Genomic DNA, 19769 nt, shown 5'->3' with positions numbered 1-19769 from the left:
ACTCAGTTGAACTCCTGATGATCTTTGGGTCATAAATAAGATCACTGCCTAACGCTAAGCTACTGTAAGTGTTAGAAAGAAAATTTGCCAGTATTTAAAATGCATGAATCTTACTCTTTTACAACACCTATAAAGTATCCACTATAGGCCAGAATGCTACACTATATTGCAGAGTCTCCCACACCGTTATGAACATTCATGTATCTAAGGTAGCATCTCCATTTCTACTGGGGCCTCCTTACACTCCGTCTGTGGCAGCGGCTTGAAAAAGCCCCAAAGCAACAATAGTAGAATGGCTTCATCCCAGGTTCTTGTTCTTTGATTGATGAAGTCATTGATAATTCAGGGGATTTTCCTGTGAGGAGGAAAGATGAAACAGGGTTTTAGTAGTCAGGTTTTATAAGCAGAACAAAGGGGCAATAAATTCCAATGGAGAAGATCACATCAGTATTTTGCTCACCTTCTTTTCCGTTGTAAGTAAACCTGGACAAGCCATTGGGCAATCAGAGGCCAGAGTGCAGTCAACGCCACTGTGAGTGGACAGTATTCAAAAGGCCACCAGGACGGTCTCAGGACCTATAAAGACAGACACTTGTTCATCCCAAACACTGCATCATAAAAAAACTTAATCCAATAAAGCTGAGATCTTTTTGATGAGGACCTTTAATGCTACGGGTAAGGAGTCCTCCTGTCTTGGTGAAGATGATCTCGACTGAAAGATTTGAAAAAGAAAATATAGAAATGATTCATGAATCAATACATATGTAATGTATGGTATACAGGTGCAAGAAGGAAAATAATGCAATGTTTACTTTCCACTTCTTGTGTGATTGTAACAAATAAACCACGGTCTCTAGATTTACCAAAGTCTACATAATGTGGTGAACAACACATGTCTCGTTCTCTCACCTGTGACGCGGTCAGTGCCTCCAGTGCGTTCAGCCTGTGCAGCACAGTGGCCATGTCATGCTGCAGCCTGAGCAGAGCGGTAGCTATCTGCTCGTTGACGTTTCCCCTGGCAACGCTAACAGGAAGTCCGCTCCTTGACACACAGCAGCAGGCAGCATCTGCACTGGCACGCCGCACAGAGCTGCACGTAACCCTCGGCGACAGAGAACCTGAAACGGCAGTCAGAAGAATGGGACACCTTTAAAAGCCTCCGGAAACCTAGTCTAAAATAATATATACATATATGATATCAGAGTTGGGTGTCTCAATACACTTTTACAAAAATCAGATTGAAAATAATTGTTCATAATTATTATAAAGCTTAATTAAAAAAAAACGCCTTTCACTGTTTAAACCAGGACTGTGTGTGCGTGGTATCAAATGTTATCCATGGCAACACATCATTGTTTTTAGAAAACGTTCGGGCAGAGAACTGCCGTGATTGGTTCAAAACACAGCCTGTCTCATCTAAACTGGATTTGGGTTAAGTTTATCATACATAAATGACAATATCTTTCATTTGGATTGATAAATATGCCTAACTCTTTTCAGATGCTGACTATCATGCAACTAACTCCCCAAATTACATAGTGAAAAGGATTTTGTGAATTTAATGCTAAAAGATATGTGAATTTAACGTGCATCTTATGCGTGCTGTATCTTAGGTTGTCTGATTGTTCTTTTGAAGGTGAATGAACTAAGTGCACATCTCAGGGCTACGCTGTCAGTGTGAATCAAAGTCGACCACTGTAGTCTCACCTCTCCCTCTTCTTGACAAGGAGCTGTTGCGTTGGCTTGTACTGCTCCCTGCTTTGAGGCGGGAATCTCCCATGAGCATTTGATCCTCTCCAGCGTTCAAGGTAGTGTTGCTTTCATACCAAAGATCCCTTTGCCTCACCGAGGTGACTCCTGATGCACCGGACTGACGTTTTGATGTGGACAGCCCCTTAGTAGGATAAGGAGAGAAGGAAGTGAATAAGCATATTCGCTAAAATGTCCAAAACTAATCCTTTAATGTGGTGTACACTTAAGGGGAGGGACACCACACCTCTTCCATGGCCAGATGCTCCATCGAGTCACAGAACTCTTCATTATCTGAGTCTGTGGACCGGTGGTTCTTCTCTCGAACAGAATCACGGGGCCCTAACGGGGCAAAACAAAGCACATTTTTCAGCTCATTATTTTAGTTTTAAAAAGCACAATTTGCTGCTAACCCTAGCACCTATTTAGCAACTAGTGACTGAACATATCACAGTATTCTGCAGTGAATGAGCCCGATATCTCCCTCAGAGACCAAAACCATTTTAACTTACATTTGTAACTTATGTCACTTTTCATGTTCATTGCTTCTTTCCCCCAAGTGGCCAAAAAAAAAGTTTTTAGCAGGCTGCAGGGACCGTTGGTAGCATTTTTAAGTGAAAGCTATATTCTTTACCTTCAAGACACCTACATCACTACACGATGTGACTTATAGCAACATGTTCTGTGTATAGCTTTAAATATTATTTCACTAGTGTATCTTACCTCTCAGGTGGCCATTAAAGTGCATGTAGGAGTCATCCTGAACAGTGGTCTCTATGGAACAGGCCAGTTCCTCCTCCTCCACCTCGCTGTTGAGTGAACTGTGTGTCCCGTTGGTGAAGGAGGACATGCTGGGCTCCATGCTGCTGCACGACCCCATGGTGTCAGCCCGCCACCTGGGGCCCTGCACCGCCAGCAGCCTCTGATCAGGACTCCAGACTGAGGCAATACAAAAGAATGAAATAAAAAAGAGAGAGAGATAGAGAGAGTGTGAGAGTACCACACCGCATTTCAAAATCGGGCAGATCTTTTTTTTTGTGTGTGTGCATATAGTCTAGCCATATCCCCCCCCCCCCTCCCCCCCGGCTGTACCTTGTCACAAATGACTTTTTTCCTTATCTCATTGAAGTGCTGCTCTCATTTATACCAGTGTATTTAGAGGGAAAACAAATCTCAAATCTCATTCAGTTACTTTAAATGGAAACATTGTATATCTCGCACTATTAGAGTGAACTCAAGGGTGTTGTGTTATAAAATGCTAATTTTGGTAAAGACAGAGCTATAAATGTATGTTGGTCTCTCTGTGAGTTTATGACCAACTGAGTAACACATCAGTAATGCACAGACCGTCGCCTAATAGAAGGAGAAAATGTGGGAAGATAAAACGAAACGAGTACAAAGATGCACAGAATGAGAGAATGCACATACAGTAAATAATTAATCTGCGCCACATAAAGACAAAGCATTATTTGGAGAGCATTTTTCGGCTACAGGCAGGTCAGAAATAAAGAGAAATATATAGATTAAAAGGCACAGCATCTTCCTAAAACACCTGGGATATGTCGTTTTTAACAAATGTTACACACACAGGACTAAATTGTATAGTTGTTAGGGAGAATCTAAGCTGCGGATTGATACACTTTTGCTACACTAGTGAGTATTTACAACGGCAGCAATATTTGCGGGTGAATGACTGTGTTGTTGTTTTTGTTGCAACAGTGGAGCTCTATCCCACAGACGAATAGGAAATATCAGGCACAGCTTTGGTCTTCTCATGGGATTTTCATTCATTAATTTTGAGGGAAAATACAGAATACCACCAGCTTTACCCAGTAAATGACTTTACATAATTGATAGTGCACACAGCAAACATCACGGCACAGCACGAAACAGCAAACAGCTAACAACTACAACTACTGACGGTACCTTTATCCTCCTCCTTGTCTCCATCATCTGTATTGTCTTCTTCATCTCCGTTCCCCTCCTCCTCACTCCTCCACCTCCAATCACTACTTTCCTCTTTTGTCTCCACTTCACTATTGTCTTGGCTTCCCTTTGCCTCCTCGCTACTCACACCTACACCATGAGCACTGCTGGCTTTCACATGCTCCGGGAAGTTCTGTATATCATCCCACAGATCCCCATAGCCTGAACAGTGAGGGGGAAACACTCTGGATCAACTCTTCATCAAAGGATGTGCTGCTGCACCAAGTGAAGACACACACACACACACACACACACACACACACACACACACACACACACACACACACACACACACACACACACACACACACACACACACACACACACACACACACACACACAGGTGTAGCTTCTACACACTACATCTACACCACAAAGCATGATTAACTACAGCACGTAAGCCAACAACCAACACAGACAACACACGACTATTTCACCCATTAACCCATTTAGTTTTACAGTTCAAGCCTGTCAAGCCAAGGACACTTATCTCTCTTTTTTTTTTTATAAATGAAACGGCAAATAAAGCAATTTAATTAGGTGAATTTAAGCCTACAGACTGTGGGACGGGTCTATCAACTGCACAGCTATACCACAAACACCAAAGACTTGCCTTCCATTGTTGGTTTCTTAATTTGTCTCATCAGCTCATCTAGTGACAAAGAGACACGTAAAACAGGCTCAGTATTCCATAACACCATCGGTCATTTCAAAGCAAATTAGCAACAGAAACTACATCCCCCTTGAGCAGCAGGGCCTATATTCTGGATTGTATATTTTTTTATTTTTTGGTGACTATGGCGTCACTGGTCATGTACATCACCTGCATGTCTGGCAAAAGGCCTGGTGAAGGCTCTCCTGTCCACCTCATTCTCCTCTGCCTCCTCCCCTCCTCCCTCCACCTCAGTGTAGAAGTTACCGAGCTTCTGCACCAGGTCAGACACCTCATCGGACATTGGGATGGTCTCCAGAATCTGACGACAGACGCAGAAATAATGGCTTGTGTTAAGAAAGTGTGCTGAGTAAATGAATAAGATATAAATAATGGATATGCAGTATATGGCAAAGGATGACTGATTTATCTATTGGACCGGTTCATCAAAGCTGGTAGCTGGTGGAGGAAAAAAAAAAGTCTATTTCAGCCTGACTTTCAACAACAGTAGAATCGATCGACCAATGACAATATATGAACAAATGATATGAACAAATACCACACAACTCGATTCAGGGTCTGAAACAGGTGTAGATTGAAGCTGTTACGTATAATGCCTATACCCTTTTTAAACAATTCAAATTTGAAAAAAAGAAGTAATAACTGTCTTACTTCAGACGATTTCAAACAAACAAGAATACACAAGACAAAATCAAACAAACATACAGTATATAAGCACGAATGCACAATTTAAAAAATCTTGTCAAACACAGCTTACTTATTTTTCACCATCTATTATTTTGCCATTACTTACTTTTAGCTCAAGCACTTTCATATCATTCCAGTACATGTTTTTTTAAATTGTTTTGTTAACTTACTGAGTATACTACAAGTCTTCAATTCCTCATGACAGCTGTTCCATGATTTACTCCTTTAACTGATACTGATACAATAATATTATACCTAGGTCCTCACTAAGTGTTCATTAAGTATACCGTACAAGTTCCTCTTAAGTCATGTTGGAATCCTCTTATTGTAAACAACTTTGGAACTGGATGCCACAAAGGGGTCACTGACATGAGGGGGGAAACGAATAGTAACTTATGCAAAAGCCATCTGCTTTTATTTAAAAGGTTCTGTCATTGTTCAACAAATATACATGATACAGTTGGTCATTAACAAAGCCATGCAATCAGCTCTGTGAGGCTGTACTTAGGCACATGGGCTTCACCATAGTCAGGAAGAACCATCCAATGGTTGTTTAGATATTTGGCTTGACCAATCAGCCAACATTGCCAGCCTATCCCCGGAAAATTGTCTTTCTACTCCAGTGTATTCATGGACTCGGACACCACAATGGTATTAGACAACTTCTATTAGACACACTTTTCCTGCCAAAACGTTGATGTAAAGAGTTGTTTGTTCCAAGATTATTCACTGTTTATTATTATTCACGCTGCTTCTATTCATCCATAGTTTTCCATGAAAGGACTTACCAGCTGGATGTTCTCCACATAACTCTTCATGGCTTCCTCCTCTGTCATATTTCCCAAAGCGGTCCAGGCATCCCTGGTAACACACAGTCTCAGTTCAACACTCGGGCACTGACATGAAAGTTCACACTGCATAACTGAAATTGTGCAGTTACTTTCACTTTATTAAAGGTGAAGTAAGCGATTTATTTATGTTAATATAAGTGTTAATTCGTTATTTATTCATACTGTGATCACTTACATAATGTGCGCGTTTCATAAAGCCGATCTCTCAGTCAGCTGCTCAGCATGTTATCGGCAAATAAACTTTTCGGGGGATCCGAAATTAATATCCAATCACAAGAGAGAACGCTACAAACCGAAACCCGTTTCCCTCATGGTCTCACTGCCGGTGCACGCCAGAGCAACAGATGGGTGAATGTGTATGCGCCTACAATAGCGGAGCAGGTAAAAAAATCCTTCCCAATGTCTGTTTTGATGGTTTTTATTATGTTTTATCACACTTATGGATCTGAGAAGATGCTAGATAACTCGCTGCTTGAAGACCGCAGTGCATTAATGTGGTGACGTAGGGACGAGCGAGGGGACTGCTAACTGCAGTAACTGACAGGAAGTTAGCTAAAAGAACCATTCCGCTTACAGCACCTTTAACTAGTGTAGAAATGTCCCCCTTGCATAATCAATTCATTATTTTTCTAATTCTGGACTATGCGTGGGATAAACCTGCAAGCAGCAATACTTGGGTGTTATTAAAATAAGTCATGGATTTGAGGAGGGACTGTGCCTTTTCCTCCAAGTCTCTGGATGTACAGGGGGTCAGAATGGGATGCTATGAAATGGACTATATGGATCTCACATATTGTGTGAAGTTATTGAAAACATGCTTCTGCTCTCTCTTCTGTGCGATCACGCCATACATATGAATTTAGTTATGAATTACAAAAGTTACGTTTTCTTTAAGGCACCATAATAAATGCTTACCATTTAGCTTTGCCCCGTGTGTCCCAGAAGCCGGTGGGTCGGGGGATGTTACAGGGTCCCAAGGTGGCCTGCTTATAGAAACTATACAGCATCAGCATCATGTCATCAGACGGCTGCAAAGGACCTGAAAAACAAACATATGCAGAATTATAATTAAATAATAAAATGCTATGCTGAAAAACGTGAGATAGGCCTATACTATTCAGGTAATCTGCTATTATCCCTACATCAGATGTATCCATAAACAGTTAGCCAAAGCCCTTGTGCTCTGAAAGTAGGTCAATCACCTAGACTGTTTACACACCACAAGCACAGACTTCACAATTAACAACACATACATTAACCCTTTAATCCGATTACTTTCATTCACAGACTATAGGATAGAGGGAAATAGAACAAGTTGTCACCTTCTTCGGGCAAACTCCGGATCACTTGAACTGCAGCCGCAAATTTCGCCTCCAGGCTGTGTTTGTCCTCCTCCTGCGCCATGCTGATTCTCAACAAGGATGTAACGGAGGGGTCCTCACATCTTCAACAAGAATAGGAAGCACTAGGCTACTAGACGGAAAAGGCAGTTCAGAAAGTGTTTAGAAAAAGATACTTTGACAAGATTTGTGTATCACTGCAGATAGATCAAAGGACCCAAACAAATTAATCTCTGATATTTTGGATTGTATAGGCTACTCGTCTATTTAATAATAGCCTACTAAATCGGATTAGCAGTAACAGGATACCTGCTTTAACACACATTTTTCATTATATGGCTGATTTCAAAGAAACTCACCATAAAGTTCATATTCGCCGGTACAACGTTTATATTATTAGCCCGGTGTCTGTCGGCAATTGGCTATGCAGCAGAAAGCCAATCTCGAGTCCGGTCAAGGATGAACCAAACAGTCGGCGTTTGATGATTAAACTTGTCTGGGAAATGTAGTTTTTTGTTTGGCAAAACCTCGACAGGTGGTGCTTTAAGGCTCGACGTTTGCTCCTTCAAATCCCACAAAAACCTCCAAGCTGGGCATTTAAACCGCGGTGACTTGTGGGAAATGTAGTGTCGTGAGGTAATTCAGTCTAATACTATGGTCTAATAGCAGTTCATGTAGGTTGCTTTATGCTCCTGAATTTATCATAGTGTTTTATCCGTTGTTTTGATGACTAATAATTTAGACTGAGGGATATTGTGTTTAAATAAAACGGCTAAATGTTATGGAATATGATGACTATACACATTACCCATAATGTGTATATGTGATAGGGTAATTGTGTTGATGTTGGTTATTATTTTGTAAAAGTAAAATGTATAGCCTACTCATCTTACAGGTAGGCTACCTCTGCTTGTGAATTCAGCCTTTTATTTTTTTTAATATAAAAAATATAACTAATATAATCAAATATTTTTTGATAATGAAATAAATACCCTTATTGGATTTTTGTATGGAATTTCATTAATATTACATTAGTATTTATTATTGTTATGTGTTATTTTATTTTATTGATTTACTTATTTTATTATAGGACCTGATGACACGTCATCACATTGATATGTCATTGGTCTACTGCCTTTCTCCTCGGCCTCTCAGCCAATCACCGACCAGGGTTTATAACGTAGATGCCATTTGTCACGGGCTGTTGTGAATCGGAGGCGAGCGGCCCCACAATGCCAGGCGGGGGAGCCCCTCTCACAGCAACCACACGGCACAGCATCACCGCCTCGCCTCACTGAGAGAAGGACAGAGAGAGGAGAGAAATGCAAAGGGATGTAAGATGGCAGAGCTACAAATGCTATTAGAGGAGGAAATCCCTGCCGGTAAAAGAGCGCTCGTAGAAAGCTATCAGAACCTGTCCAAGGTAGCGGAATACTGTGAAAACAACTATGTTCAGGTAAGAGACGCACAAAGGCGGTTGAATGTGGTGAATTTGTCGGTTTATCTCCGTCGTGTCTGCGGTGCTGTAGTAGAAGTGAGTGAAACCACAGGGACAGGAAACGCTGGTCGTAACCAAAGAGATCTTCAAACCGCTAGCTAACCGGAGTGGCCTTTTTCTCCCGGTGTAGTGATTCATTCGCGGCTCGGTGCCGTGTCAGGTATGGCCATATTACTTCGTTATTTTATCGCAGTGGCTAGTAGTCGGCCCGCTTCACCGTCCAGAGCCGTGTTCACATTTAAAGGCTATACGGTCGGTGTGTAAAAAGCTGCTGGGGGCTCTCAGAGGGTGTGTCGTTGTTATGACCAAGTGGTTTGTCACTGACTGCATTCTCAATACCTCTGACAGAATAAAATCTCGGTCTGCCTTTTTCTTTTTTATATATTTTGAAATGAGCGTTACTATTCCTTTCCTCCCCACGACATAAACCAACACACGCGTTACACATTTAGGACCACATTACAGCGTTATTATAGGAATATATAGAGCCATTTTACTCGTGCACATATTGAAAGCTAACAGTAGCAAACCTGTGTAAGTTCTTATTAGTCATTTAATTGGATTTTTTTGTACCAGAAAAATAACCGGAACAAAATACCATTATACGGTTAGTCACTACAAACTCTCTATAACATACATTTATTGTAGGCTATTGAATGATTAACGACACCTTACTCTCTAGGACTGTTATAACGATTTTCATTTGGTATTGGTCTTTTCAATAGACTATTAGGATCCCATCTTTATTCTGTTTGGATATCATTATGCAGGGCCAAGTCTGTAAAGACTTACAGGGAAAAACACAAGTAATGTAACTAGCTGTGTAGTCAAGCTTCACATGATGCATATAACATGTGTCTGCTGCTCCAGTGCTGAAAACATGGCTCCTTCTGATAACCTCTCTGAGCATGTACATGGATCATTTGCTTGTAATCAAATGAATGGTACAGGTAAATGGTAGGTGTGTTTCAATGTTTTTTTGCATATTGACTGAATGGTGAAATCAGTGTCAGACAAAGTATGAATCAGTATTCAGACAGAAGCATTGGTATCCCAAACCCAGGGACATGCTGGGGGAACCATGCGATTTTAAGTCATAATTTTATTCATTTCACAGAAAGAAGCCGTTTTCAGAATTAGAATTATATTAGTTTCTAGTTATTAAAAAGAAGAGCTGTGCAATTTTGGAGCAGAGAGAGCAGAACGATTCTGAAGAGAATCATTATCACCACTAGTGTTATTTCTACGACAATTTAATGTCAATGTCAAATGTAATTCAGATTTTGGGGTCTCCGCCTCAGTCGAAATCACAGTGATCCATCGACCAATTTGTATTAAATATTAAAACAACTTTAGGGCAATTTTTTTCCTAGCCCTGTGGAGTTACTACTACTCACTATAAACCTCATCACCCTGTAACTGTGCCACGGTGCAAGTGTATTGAACGTTTGTGGGTGTGAGAGTGAGTGTGTGTGTGTGAGTGTACACTCACCGGCCACTTTATTAGGTACAGCGGTTCATTTTCTTGTTAACACATATAACTAATCAGCCAATCACATGTCAGCAACTCAATGCATTTAGGCATGTAGACCTGGACGGTACAACTTATTGAGGTTGCCAGGAGGGCTGGTATGAGTATTTCAGAAACTGCTGATCTACTGGGATTTTCACCATCTCTAGGGTTTACAGAGGATGGTCCAAAAAAGAAAAAATATCCAGTGAGCGGCATTTGTGTGGAAGTAAAATGCCTTGTTGAAGTCAGAGGTCAGTGGAGGATGGGCATACTGGTTCAAGATGATAGAAAGGCAACAGTAACTCAAATAACCTCTTGTTACAACCAGGGTATGCAGAATACCATCTCTGAATGCAAAACACGACCAACCTTGAAGCAGATGTACTACAGCCACAGAAGACCCCACCGGGTGCCACTCCTGTCAGCTAAAAACAGGAAAATGAGGCTACAATTCTCACAGGATCACCAATATTGGACAATAGAAGATAGAAAAATCATGCCTGGTCTGATGAGTCTTGATTTCAGTTGCGACATTCAGATGGCAGGTTCAGAATTTGCCGTTAACAACATGAAAGTATGGCTCCATCCTGCCGTGTACCATCAACCATGCCATGTTCAAAGTCACCTAAACCCCCTTTCATCCCCATTCTGATGCTCGGTTTGACTTCAGTACATTGGCTTGACCACGTCTAAATGCAATAAATTGCTGCCCTGTGATTGGCTGATAAGCTTTTTGTTTTTATAAGCCATTGAACAGGTGTACCTAATAAAGTGGCCAGTGAGTGTATGTGTGTGTGAGTGTGTGTGTGAGTGTGTGTGAGTGTGTGTGTGTGTGTGTGTGTGTGTGTGTGTGTGTGTGTGTGTGTGTGTGTGTGTGTGTGTGTGTGTGTGTGTGTGTGTGTGTGTGTGTGTGTGTGTGTGTGTGTGTGTGTGTGTGTGTGTGTGTGTGTGTGTGAACTGACGAGGTTGAATGGTTTGGTGGGAACAGCAGTGTCTGTTGACAGAGCAGCACACGCCAGAAGCCCCATGGTGCTCCAGCATGGTCAATTTCTTTTTTAATTTTTGAACGTGGTGCTGATGAGAAAGCGCACAGTTGTGCCGTAAAAACTGGTCGGATCACTTTACACTGCTTTAAGTCAGACATGCAATGTAGGTTACACTGCCTTTTTAACTTAAATGTAATATTTAAATAGCAGATTTGATCTTTTTAGAAACATCAGGTTGATAGCTTGAGCCTTATATGTCAATATAGGCAGAAAATAATGTGGTTCGTTCATCATACTACTCATATACTATACTTATACACTTTACTACTTGAAGCTTTTTTCTGTCATTGCTCCTTAAATCAATTAAACCATTCTCATCCCCATTCTCATGTTTGCATCACCTCTGTCTGTCACCAGACCAGACACATCCAAATTCCAATAATTTGTTGACAACACTATTGTCATTTTTTTTGTACGACTCAAATCATGTGACTGACTGAATACACTAGGCTTGTTTCTACTTGCTGGCATCATCCAAATTAAGATATCTTCCCTTTGTTGATTTTCTATATATTCATGTGTAGCTAACAAAGACAATGATGAATGCTCTTGTGCACAATTGACCAAGAGATTTGAAAAGCTATTTAAGTCATCGAAGATCTGTCACACACACACACACACACACACACACACACACACACACACACACACACACACACACACACACACACACACACACACACACACACACACACACACACACACACACACACACACACCTTTTTTCATTTTCTCTTCCCATCTAGAATATTGCCTCATTTGCCTGTGATGTGAAGATGCATAGTGGCTTCTTCTGAATAAGGATATCTTCAGGGACGGTAGCAAACATTAGCTGGAATCCTGCATGCAAATAAACACACTTGGCAAACACAACAGGGAATTAAATAGATAGGATGCTGAGCAGGGCCATTAAAGCTTCATGCCGAGACTTTGCAGTTGCAGTAGCAACATTAGACGTGGGATATGACTGAATACAATTCATAATGTAATCTTTTTTAGTCACGTTCTGTTGTCATTGATGTGAAGTAATACCTGGTGGTCTCTATTTAAAGGCCTACTTCACCGGTTTGAATATGAAGGTGTATTGAATTCTGAGATCCTATGTAGTATAAATGTGCAAAAAAAATTAAAATCGGTTCATCCTAGGCTGAGAAAAGGCAGAAAGAGTGTTTTTTTAACCCTATATTTCTCTTTCTCGTGACATCACAGAAAGAGAAAGATAGGGTTAAATAAAAAACTTACTTTGTAAATATTACTGTGATGTCTTTTACTGTGACATCACAGTAATATTTACTAAGTACGTTTTTTTTAACCCTATATTTCTCTTTCTGTGATGTCACGAGAAAGAGAAATATAGGGTTAAAAAAAACACTCTTTCTGCCTTTTCTCAGGCTAGGATGAACCGAATTTATACTACATAGGATCTCAGAATTCAATACACCTTCATATTCAAACCAGTGAAGTAGACCTTTAAAGTAGATCTGCATACTGCTGTGGGGTTAATGTTTTATAAATGCAGTTTGTGTAGTCATCTGCCGGAATACTAAATAAACAGCACAACACAACCATACTGAAATGTAAATCTACTCTGTGAGCAGTTTAGTCTCGGATTAGATACTGGAAGTGAGCCATTCAAAAAAGACCTGTCACCTGCAGAATGATTGGTGGCATAAAAGCAGGACTATACGCTTTACCTTTCTTAAGGCCTTTGTATACTAAAAATAGCAACTCTTTGGATGAGATCTGTTGTAATATGGAACACTGAATAATATGAATATCAGGCTGTTTGTAGGGATACAAACGGGCCTCTGTTGCTATATTGGTCAAAAACAGTTCTATCATTTTGTTCCAGTGTGAAGTTGACAATATCTAAACCAATTTTTTAACCTACCAGTTGGTATCAGTATTCTTTTTTCCCCCCCAGGTTAAATATAAATAGTTTTTCGTCTCTTTAAGGGATGTTTGAAAAGAGGTGTTAGTTGAAAGCCTTGGAGTGATCGACTTAATATTTCCCTGATGATGACCTGCCTAAATCCCCCCCCCCAGTCAGCTCACAGGTTTCCCCTCTGACTCATGGCTGTCTCATGTTTTAGACACTTCAGTGTGAGACCTGGTGTTATTCAGTATAATGTGGCACTCATTAAATTGCTTCCTTTTGGTGCATTGTTAAGGTTGAGGCTGGTGCTTTACTATTTTTTTTAAATTAATTTTAAGTGCAATTCCAAACTCTCTTGTGAGCTTAATGTGACATTTAATATATCTCAAAGCAGGGGGAAGTGTGTAAGGCAAGACAAGGCAAGGCAAGTTTATTTATATAGCACAATTCAGACACAAAGCCATTCAAAGTGTAAGAGAGACAGTTGGGGGTTCCATAATGAATTCAGTATATTAAAGGGACGTACAGTAGGCTAATATTGCCACCTTTTTTCAATCACAGTCACAGTTTTCTTCTTTCCATTCATGCATTGCACCTGTGTGTGTGTGTGTGTGTGTGTGTGTGTGTGTGTGTGTGTGTGTGTGTGTGTGTGTGTGTGTGTGTGTGTGTGTGTGTGTGTGTGTGCATCTATATCTAATGCTATTGTCCACGCATGTTTTTTATATTTCTTCAAGCCTTTGTGTGAAAGTGACTCTTGGAAAACGTATGTCAGCGTTTTCCAAGCTCAGGTATGACGAGCTGTTCCAGTCTCAGTGTTAATGCAGTGTAAGCCAGCAGTGTTTCCTCTTCTGACCTTGCCTTTAACAAACTGACAGTTTAAGGTTCTGCATGGGGTTGGGCCGAGCTGCAGGTCTCATCACCACACATCTGCCACAGATAATGGGGCTGCTGCAGGTGCAAACGATTGTTGTCATGGTGAAGGATATTAGCATCCTGTTACCACACAAGCACATGCACACTCTCACTGACACGCACGCACGCACGCACACACACACACAAGCACAAACACACACACACACACACACACACACACACGCACACGCACACACCAAATTATTGTTTGGTAAAGGCTGGTAATGTCTTTGTGGCACTGACATCATGGCACTTATTGGATACTAGACAGGAGCTTTAAAAGAAGGCAGACAACTAATCATAGTAACTGAACAGCTTAAGGATTTAGCAACAGGTCACATATAGGTTTAACCTTTTGAAACAAATAGTTTCACATTTTGAAAGACACACTTACATGCTTTCTTGCTGTAAGTTTTATGAGTAGATCAGCACCGCTCTCATGTCTATCGGGTAAATATGAAACCAAGAGCTGATCAGCGTTGCATGGGGACAGGAAAACAGGGGGGAAGCGATGAAAACCACAACCTGTTATTTTTTACCTTTCTGTTGTTATGCAGAGTAAACAAGTGAGTTATCAATTAGTAACAAGTGAGCCTCAGAGGCCTCTATGATATGTAGAGCAAATATATGAGAGAGTGATTTCATTCTTCTCAAGTTATTCCTGGCTAGAGAGCAAACATAAATGTACTTCCTTTGCCTTGCTTTACGCTCAAAGAGTAACTTTTTTTCAATGTGTGTTCAAAGTGATTAGACTCACCAAAAGGACAGCTTCTTCCTGCTCCATGAGGCTCTGTGAATAATCACGCTCTGAGGATGGATGTGGGAGAACTAGTACTGAACAGAATAGTTGATTTATCAATACGTTAATTGAAAGAAATGAATCAATGGCCATTTGAATATTTGACTACAGAAAATGTATAGAAAAATACCGTTACATGCTGGTCAGTGTTAGCATAATATGAAGTGGTAAAGATGTGCGTTATTTGTTTGTTGAGCTTATGAAACTTTGTTCTTGTACTTACTCATTTTGAAATTCTGTAGTGTACACTAAATGAAGAATGTATGAATGAGAAAAGCAAATCAATAATAATTTATATAAAAAAAATTATAATGATCATAATTGCTGTTCAGTTTCCAGTTTCCTGACAGTGTGCCCTATTGGAGTGGCTCTCTGTGTGGCTTATGACTTGTCCCCGTTTTGTTTCCAAACTATAAATATGCCCATTCAGTCCCGTCGCTATTTAAAGGCATCCAGAAACAGATGGTTTGGACAGCCGGGTCATTTGGGATCCCATGAAATGTCTTGGCATTCCTGCTCAACCGGGCTCAGCTCCCAGCATGCACCTGCCCCATGTTGTCAATGGGAGTTATTCGGAAGTTATTGTTGTACATTTCCAGGCGTCTCTGCTATCCATAAGGTCATTCCCTCTGACAATTATGAAGTCTCATTCACCCAAATCCACAAAATCCTTCTAACTATGTAGTTTGGGGAGTTAGTTGCATGATAGGAAGCATCTGAAAAGAGTTAGTCACATTTATCAATCCAGATTAAGTATAATAGTTGAACATTTATTTTCAAACTTATTTTTGTAAAAGCTTATTGAGACACAATATTTGATCATATCAATTATAGGGGAGAACGGGGTAATGTGAGACACTTTTTACATTTGCTCCCCTCTAAGGGAGCTAAAATGATTTATCAGTCAAATTTACACATTTCCCATTAATTCAGGATGTTTCCTAGAAAAGAGCATTAGCAGAATTTATTCATGACGAATGGCAGTGAAAATATGATTGTTTTAAAAAAGTGGTCTTGTGTTACCCCAGCTGGGGTAAACTGAGACAGACCAGAGAAATCAAGGGGGTAAACTGATCCACTTACTTTTTCCACTCTGAAACTACCATAACAACACTTGTGTTGTAACCATTAGAATCCTGACAGCTAGCTTGAAAACCAAATATTCCAAAACTAATGTCAGACTAGTAACAGAATCATGGAGTTTGGTCAATTAAAGCTAGAGTTGATAATTTTTTCACTGTAATATTTGGCAAAACTGTCATAATAGCCATTCAGCTATATGTAGGTGAAGTGGTCTGAAAATATTTTTTCATCACTTTGCTCCCCCCTGCCTCTGTGCTGCCCCCAAAAATTGCCACCGCTCATGTTAATTTTGACCAATCAGAGCGAGGCTCAGATTCTCCGTTCTTATTGGCTGTGGGACTGTCCGTTCACTTGGCAACGATGTTGATGCGTCAGTTGCGTGAGCGTTCACGACCCTAGCAGTCTGACACTACGGTTTGGCCCTACTACGGCGGACAGCGAATAGCAATGTCTTCACCAACGAACTATACTATACTATCTATGCAACGAACCCTCAATTTACCATTCCCCGGATACCAACAACTAACACGGTGGGAGGACAGTGTGTACACAGAGGCTGAGAAACACAGAGGAGGAAATATATTTGCGGGTGGCTGTTGCTGTATGACGCCGCTCGGGGTTAGAAGACGTGTGGAAAGTGAGCCAGGAGAATGGGCTTCCTGGTTAATTCAGTGAATATGCGCGGCTGTGCTTTAGCCGATAAACCAAGTTAGCACCGGTCAGATAGCATTAGTTAACTCACCCGGTTGTGTGCAGCCACCACCAGGGAACTTTCACGAAAAGTACAGCGAAGCACCGGTGTTTATCTACGCCAGCCACGGTCCTGTCACAGCCAGGTAGGGTAATGTAGGCTACTTGCCTTTATTTTGTACTGCCGTGCACACAATGCTGCTGTAAATGTGTTTGGTATGGTGCTCCCTTGCTGTTTGTGTGAATCTGCAATGTTGTTTTAAGGCTATTTGTTCCGTTCAGTTGCTGTTAATTTGTCTTTTGGCACAATTGTTGGCCGTGTTGTTGTTGTTTTTGTGCGGACATGATCGCTGTTGTGTCGGGTCGGGTCTGATCGCAGCCATGGTTGATTAGGGGAATAAATATATTGCGGGGGGGGGGGCAGTAGTTGCGTAGGTGCGTTGGGCGCTTTGAACCATTTTTGACACAAAATGATGAAGCGCCACATTAGGAGCAACATGAACGCGTTCGGAGGGAGGAGCTACAGCAGGTAGAGCGTTGGGAAAACAGCCGTTGGAATACCAACGGCTGAAACTCTCAACTGCAGCTTTAAGAAAAACATTTTCTAAACACTTGAAAGTAACTCTGATCAAATACACAATATAATTCATATTCAATAATTAACATTCAAATGACAGATAGAACCAGTTAGATTAAAACACAGTCTGGGGGTCAGAACACAGGACCCTTAGAGCCAGCTAGTGTCTGGGGTAAAAGAACAATCAGAACCAGCTAGAACAGCCTGGGACTCCGAACACAGGACTAGACCCAGCTGTCATTTTCCATCTTTTGAGTCTTTGATCAATATTTTTCTGCATTTGTTTTATTGGGATCATTCATTGAATAAAGACATTTTACTTAGAGTCTATTGATGTTGAAAGTCACTCTCCTGTCCCCCACATACACGTGCCAAACAATGCCCTTGCTGACACCCCTTCAACCATTCAACCCCCACCTCCAGCCCACATTGTCTTGTCTTATTCAATAGTCTCCTTGCCACTTCAAATATAATGGATTCATTAAAAGAGGGCACAGACACTGTCTCACTTTACCCCACAGCATTTGTCTCACTTTACCCCACTGCCACAATTTGAGAAAAAACTAACTCTTGTAGCGATTCAGGCTAATCTTTAGCTAGTATCATCACATGGTTTCATATGTTGGTAGTTCATCAACATGTATGATAGAAGTTTTCAGAATCAGAATCAGAATCAGATTTATTTGTCATTGCACCATTACAGAACAACAAAATTTCATTTCAGTTTTCTACCTGAATCAATTTGCTTTGGCACAACAGTTGATTAAGTTGACAGCAAGAAAATTTACTTTTACATGCAAAAAAGACATTTTTGTGAAAAAAAAACATGCTTACAACATCACAATGAGGTCCTCTCTTTTATGGCCAAGGGGAAATGAGAGGAGCTTGAAAACATATATCTCACATGACCAAAAATGTGTTCCATTGCCTAGATACAGGGGGTGTCTCACATTACCCGATGGCTCACATTCCCCCGTTCTCCCCTATATTGATTAATATTATACACCAGGTTTCCAGAGGCTTTAAGATCATGGCTTTGCAGTTTACAAACCAGAATGAATGCTGCTGTCAAACAGAGTTCCATGGGGAGCGCTGCCCCCTCACTCCTGGCTCTCACAGCTGATAGGAGAGTAACAATGAGAGTGAAGCATTTCCTCATACCTTAGCTGCACTCTGCCAACTTCTCCAATTCTTCCACCCACACATCCTTCCGGAGATTCTTTCTGACTTGTGTTTTCTCTCTCTTCCCCTCTGTCCTCGTCTCCAGGCTCAAGACAAGAAGAAGGCCCTGGAGGAGACCAAGGCCTACACCACCCAGTCTCTGGCCAGCGTGGCCTACCAGATCAATGCCTTAGCTAACAATGTGCTGCAGCTGCTGGACATCCAGGCCTCTCAGCTGCGACGCATGGAGTCCTCCATCAACCACATCTCACAGGTATACACAACACAGGCCTGGAACATGCATATAGACATCAGAGCTGCTGAAATCAAACTCGCAATATGACCTACTGTAGCACTACTGCGATTTTCAAATCACAGGAAGGTGCAATATTTGTTAAGGGCTAAATGTGTGTCAGAATACTATTTTAAGTTTAAAATTGGCGCGCTACAGAGATGTCCTGCCTACACATCATATTCTACAGACTTAAGAAAATATCTTTGTTTGGTCCAGGTTCACACACAAATCACATCATAATCATTTTAATATGTTTTCCAATGAAAATGAGAAGAATGATGTAAAAGTGATCATTCCCTTTAATGGTGCAAATCATACCACAATTGCAATATCAGTCACAATAATCACAATTAGATATTTTTTCTAAATCATGGACATATGAATGAGTAGATCCTATTTTTTTTATATAAAGGGTTAATTTTCATGGTGTTTATTGACCTCTTCCACAGCGAAAACAAAGCCATCGGTTTGTATATTAGAAACAGGCCTCCATGTTTGCCTGTTGTCTTGGTTACGTACATTTCCCCAACAGTCATTTCATTCTCGCAACCACTTTCTCATCTCTAGCAGAAATAGTTTTCATACATATGATATATTACTCATTCACGCCGCCATTTTTCAATCACTGTTAAGATAACTCTCAGTGAAACTTATCATTTCCTGTACAGATGCTTCAGATTAAAAGCCAGTCGCTCCCTGCTGGGCACAATCTACATTTACTGTTAGGCTTTTAATGTGAAATATTGGCAAGAAAACATAAGGAGTGTCATTGGTATTTAAAGAGTGACTGAACAAAATGAGAAAGTGTAAAGCGATTGGAACAAATTTGTGAATGGAACAGGACTTTTGTTCAAAATGTTCAAGATTACATTACTCTGTTATTGTACTCGTACAATCGGTGCTTTTGGAATGTACAATATGCTTATTTCAATGTGTCCTCTATAAGTGACTGGCACTGTCGGTTTTGCTCTGCGTGTCACATTTTTATTTTGAATACTGGCTGTTATTTATGATTTTTTTATTTATGAAAGTT

At 40.7% G+C, this 19769-nt stretch overlaps 2 protein-coding genes across 3 annotated transcripts in view; one reads left to right on the top strand and one right to left on the bottom strand.

Moving 5' to 3' along the window:
* Positions 1–456: 456 nt before the first annotated feature.
* Positions 457–7350, bottom strand: LOC307255409 (acyl-CoA-binding domain-containing protein 5-like; the record flags this gene model as incomplete). The annotated part of the gene is made up of 12 exons (XM_080034091.1): positions 457–576; positions 674–712; positions 910–1118; positions 1708–1894; positions 1997–2091; positions 2473–2688; positions 3676–3897; positions 4349–4387; positions 4559–4709; positions 5884–5956; positions 6862–6985; positions 7269–7350. 12 exons carry the CDS (start codon positions 7348–7350, stop codon positions 457–459), a joined length of 1557 nt encoding a protein of 518 aa, XP_079890217.1.
* A 1267-nt stretch (positions 7351–8617) lies between these two features.
* LOC307255793 (abl interactor 1-like) overlaps positions 8618–19769 on the top strand; it is a 32242-nt gene continuing 21090 nt past the window's right edge. For both annotated transcript variants that reach the window (XM_080034580.1, XM_080034579.1), the window contains exons 1-2: positions 8618–8742; positions 18548–18715. In XM_080034580.1, the coding sequence (XP_079890706.1) occupies positions 8626–8742; positions 18548–18715 (285 nt within the window). In that variant the 5' untranslated portion in view covers positions 8618–8625. The remainder of the gene's footprint in view (positions 8743–18547; positions 18716–19769) is intronic.

This window comes from Ammodytes marinus (assembly GCF_949987685.1).
Source record: "Ammodytes marinus genome assembly, chromosome: 9".
Taxonomy (NCBI): domain Eukaryota; kingdom Metazoa; phylum Chordata; class Actinopteri; order Uranoscopiformes; family Ammodytidae; genus Ammodytes; species Ammodytes marinus.
The sequence above is the reverse complement of the archived record's forward strand: the minus strand, read 5'-3'. Positions and strand labels throughout refer to the sequence as shown.